At 23.3% G+C, this 5,387-nt stretch overlaps 1 protein-coding gene across 1 annotated transcript in view; it reads right to left on the reverse strand.

Moving 5' to 3' along the window:
* Nucleotides 1-5,179: 5,179 nt before the first annotated feature.
* Phum_PHUM338730 (epoxide hydrolase, putative) overlaps nt 5,180-5,387 on the reverse strand; it is a gene marked incomplete at both ends in the record, with an annotated part of 2,079 nt that continues 1,871 nt past the window's right edge. The window contains one exon of the mRNA XM_002427690.1: nt 5,180-5,240. Coding sequence (XP_002427735.1) covers nt 5,180-5,240 — 61 coding nt within the window. The remainder of the gene's footprint in view (nt 5,241-5,387) is intronic.

Here is a 5,387-nt window from a genome sequence, read left to right on the forward strand (position 1 = left end):
ACAACTAACAGATGCCTTATATTATTTTTATATATTGTATATTTAGTAATATCCTCATTATTATTATTATTATTATTATTCGACAGAAAATAATAATTGCATAAGATTATTATCGGTTCGAATAATTCTCGTTATTTTACAACCTTTCAAGGGTAACAGGAAATAGTTGTTCTTTCGTGGGACAATTTCAATTATCTGACTCCCCAATCTAAGGGTTTTTTTTTTTTTTAAAAAATCACCCTTTTGATAACACCATTTTCTTTTTTTTTAACTTCTGTTTTCAAAAGGTTATTAAAAAAAAAAAAAAAAAAAAAAAAAACTTTTTTATTAATTATAATAATTGCGTGAGTTTTGTTTTGTTTTGTTAAGGGATGTTTCATTAGTACGGGGTTAAACGCCGCCGCCATCTTGTTTTTTTTTGAATATAAATAATACGAAATGGGGGAGAGGGCACACGTGAAAAGAAGAAAACCTGGTTTGTTTTTTTCCAACGTAAATTTTATCGATACGTTATAATAATAAAAATAAGTTATTTTATTGAATTATATAATTTATTATTATTATTATTATTGTCCCATTTTGAAAAAAATTTTTTTTTTTTTAGGTTTTTGTCTGTTTAGGGAAACAAGTAGTAAAGATTAAAATTAATTAATTTAAAAAAAAAAAAAAAACTAAAATACAAAATGGTGACTAATTTAAAAAAATTTAATATAGGGTTTTCATTGAGTACCTACCTACCCATACCAACCGTTAATGGTACTCAAGCCTATTTTTTTATTTTTTTTATTTTGATTAATCATGTTGCAACAACAACAACACAAACAACACAAAAGTTTTAAATTAAACGTTTTTTACCATAGAAATAATCATTGGCGCCATATTATTACGATATCCTCCTTTTTTTTTTTTTTTTTTTTTAAAACCACCATTAAAAAAAAAAAAATTATTTTTAACAACAACTAAAGAAACCAAGTGAAAATATCTAGATTTAAGATAATACAGACAAGGACAGTTTGTGTGTGTGTGTAAAATTTGTGGGAAGGATAATCCCTTGACTTTTAGTGACAAGACAGGTTGACATAATCCCGTAGGATCTTTTTACATTTCTGTCATATTATTCCAATTATCGATATTATGTCTCTGTCAGTAGGTAGAATCTCTCTCTCTCTCTGTCTCTCTCTGTCTTACTTGAATATCGAGTAATGGGGTTGATATTTTTTTTAAACATTATTTAAAATAATTTATGGCAATTATTTTTCTCATTACGACCACATTTTTATTAACTTTTAATATATTATAAATAAAAATAAAAACAAATAAACCACAAAAATAATAATAATAATTCAATGAAACTGGATACATAACAAATACCAAAAAATGTTTTAGTTTTAGTTTTTCTAAACCAAAACTATTTGACATACATAAATTTTTAAGTATTTATTTATTGATAAATGTATAGTGGAAGACGATGATGATGATAATAATACGAATATCAAATAACATTAAAATGTTAAATACGCCATTATGGTATTACAGACAAAAAAAAAAAAGGATTTTAATGGTTTTTAATTCTTCTGCTAAATCTTTTGTAAAATTTGTTTTTTTTTTTGTTGGAACACACATATATATACATTTTAAAATGTTTACACACACTCGATGATATTGAAAAATAATAATAATAATAATAATAATAATAGAATGTAGTAATGATAACCACCTTGAGACTAACTATAAAATTATGTTGTTGCAATCATCATCATCATCATTCATTTTGCAATTCATTCAATTACAACCAATAATACATTTAGTTAAAATATATTTTTGATTGTTTTTTTTTTCTTTTAAATTATTATTATTATTATTATTATTATTATTATCATCCTTGAATGTTTAAAATGTTATTTTTGCTAACAAATATATAAATAATTTCAATTCAAAAGTAATTTTTTTTTTTAAAAAAATTATGGAAACATTTCAAATATTGACTTAAGATGAAAAAAATCATTATTAATATTTTTATTATTTTTTTTTGTGTAAATGGTAGAAAATAATTTTAAAATTCACATCCACGTATTATCGTGACAAAATCATGGCTCCCCCCCTCCAACCTCCCCCCCCCAGCCTCCGCCTTTTTTACCGATAATAATAATCATTTTGACGTAATTTAATAAAAGATTGATGAAAGGAAATGAAAGGAAAGGAAGGAGGAACGACGAAGAGATGGGGGGCATATTATATAAGTTCTTGTAGCCCTCTACCCCTCCCCCCCTCCCCTCGCCTTTCAATCAATATAAAGAGTAAAATTTTCTTTCTTTTTAATATTCCATTCTCGTACCTGTTTTCTCCCTTGTGCGACACACACAAAAGTTTTGGATAATTTCATTTTTCCGTCATTCGATTTTCACCTACTTCCTCCCACTTTTATTCTAACCTAATATTAATTTTAAGTGTGTGTGTGTCGACCTTTGGAATGCTAACGAGGGAAAATTAATTTTGTTATAAAAAAAAAAATAATAATAATAATAATAAAAATGTTGTTTCTTCTTCAACTCTAATTCTGTTGCTTTATCATGTAGCCTTAAGGTAAATTATTTCCAATGAATTTTTTTCCATATTTGTAATGTAATTATTTTTTGTTAAATACAAGTTAAGACTATGGTACCCGCCCAATTTTACCATAGATGATTGTGATACACCATATAATCAATTTGTTTTCCTACATAAAAAAAAAACTGAATATAAAATCCATCCATTTCTTTCTTTTTTTCCTTCTTCTTGTACAATATCAATGTAATTTTTTTTTTTTTTTTAGCCCGTTATTTTCTCTGATCTTATATTATTAACAAAAAACACACACACACACACACACATCTTTGTGTGAAGAAGAATGTGATAATAAAAAAATATGACTCTAGTTTATTTTTTACTTTTTTTTTTTTTTACATGCACATATACAATGATAATTCAATATACTCCATAATTAATATGTCCTTCAGATTGTTTTTTTTTTTTTTTTATTTCCTCCTCTTAACAAGAAGCTTCTTTTTTAATAATAATAATAATAGTAATAATAGTAGAAAATTATCTTAATGGTTAATGGTGGAATGATGTATGTGAATGATTTTTATATATAATTGCTACCAATTGCCTTGTCAATAATTTACTTATTTTTCTCTTTTTTTTTAAAATTTGATTCAAAACCAACAAAATGTATAAAACTTTGTTTTAACTTTTATAAAAAATAAATTTAAAAATGTTTTGCAATTTTTTTTCTTTTTGCAGGGTTTTGAGATTCAACCAAAATAATTTTCAAATTTTGCAATCATCCATGTTTGTTCTACTCAAAAGTAAGTATACAAACATTATTATTTTTCAATCAATCATGAATTGAATGGAAGGAATAAAAAAAAAAGAAAAAGAAGGAAAAAGTTTATTGTGTGTGCAATGTAATAAAATTTCATTGTGGAGAGTATCCCTTTTGTAAAAGGTGGAGACATGGAGTACAATACACACACACACATACACACACCCTTTTAAAAAAGCATAACTTATTTTGAAAAAAGAAATAGAAAACAATCGTTTTAAAATGTTTAAACGTCGTCATCTTAAAATTATTTTAATATAAAAAAAAAACGCTTACCATATAATAAGTCTTGTTAATAATAATGCGAATTTATTTAAAAGTCATCATCATCATCATCATCATCATCATCATCATCGTTGCAGGGTGCTGTGTAAAATGGTTTCCTTTTTTTCTTTTTTCTTTTTTTTTGTTAAGTCAAAAATATTTTCTCGTTGAATAAAAAAAAAAAAATGTTTAAAGCAGGAGGAGTTGAATACAAGCACACACACGAAAAAAAATGGGGTATTTTCAATTTCATTAACTCCCAATTAAAAAAAAAATTTAAACGATTTGCATAATCGAAAATGGAGTTTTTTTCTTAAATCATTTTTACTTACAATAAAACAAACATATTTTTTAAAATAATCATTTTGAATCACTTCGTTTTCAATCAATTATTAATCGATTAAAACACGATCAAGTCGAAATAATTGCAAAGTAATAATAATGGCGTCTGTTTACAATTTTTTTGGCGGGAAAAATTTGAAGCATTTCGACAATTGTTTGTAGCTCTATGAAAACCGTTAAAAAAAAAAAGCGGACATTTTGTTATTTATTATAGAAAGCGTTGTGACGTTATTATTGTTTAAAAATGAAGAAAATACTTCCAAAGCGGTATTTATAATTTATTATTTTATTTTATTATTTAAATAATAATAATAATTTTGTTTAAATGTATATAAACGTAAATAAAAATGCAATTAATTATAATTTTAAAAAAAAAAAAAAAAAAATTAAGGTTAGTAAATTCAGGTATTAAATCTATGAATTAGATTAAATGAAATTACTTTTTTTTCTTTTTTTTTTTCTTTCGGTGAGCGTAAGAGAATTATGAGAGTTAAATTATAAAAACGTTCACAAAAAAAAAAAAAAATGAAAAAGAAATTTTCTCAACATTTCCCAAAGAATTTTTTTAACATTAACATTCCCACAGCTCTAAATAATGTAATGGCGTTAATGATGTCTTCCGTAAATAATTAGTGATCGAGTTATTAAACCACAAATCTGGGAATTTTTTGTTTTAAAAAAATGAATGATTTTTTTTTCTTTTTCTCAAAATAAACGCGATTTGAAATGTTTAAAATAAATAAATAAATAAATTTATAAATAAAATAATTTTTATTTTGTTTAAAAACAAACAAACAAACAATTTTTTAAATAAATAACAAACAATTTTTTTCTTATTTAAAATATTTTAACACAAACTAAAAAATTCATTATAACGCAATCAATCACATATATTTTACATATAAAAATAATTTTATATAATTTTTTAATTTGTATATATATATATATATATATATATATATATATAAATTTATAAAAATATATTTCTTCAAAATCTTATTTATGTATATATATATAAATTTTAAACACAAAGGAATGTATTATAAAAATAATAACATTATAACAAAATATTTACATTTAGATATACATTTAACAATTAATTACAATATCTATATTTATATATATTTAAAATATTAATTTAAAATTTGTGATGTTTTAATTTATTTCGAACGTCTTCTTCACCACGGGATTTTATATTTTTTCGTTGTGTTATACAAACAATCCATTAAATTTTTTGTATAAGTTTTCGGTTCGATTTCTTTTTTGGCTACTGAAAAGAAAAAAAAGGAAAAATAAAAAAAGAAAAGTACGGGTTAAAAACAATGGAAAATTTCTAATTAACACGCGTATTAAATTGATGACGTCATGAAAATTTTAATATACCGGTTAAAAATTGAAGTATCAAATCGTTGACGTG

The sequence above is a fragment of the Pediculus humanus genome, genomic scaffold (assembly GCF_000006295.1).
Source record: "Pediculus humanus corporis 1103172107745 genomic scaffold, whole genome shotgun sequence".
In the NCBI taxonomy this organism is placed as follows: Eukaryota; Metazoa; Arthropoda; class Insecta; order Psocodea; family Pediculidae; genus Pediculus; species Pediculus humanus.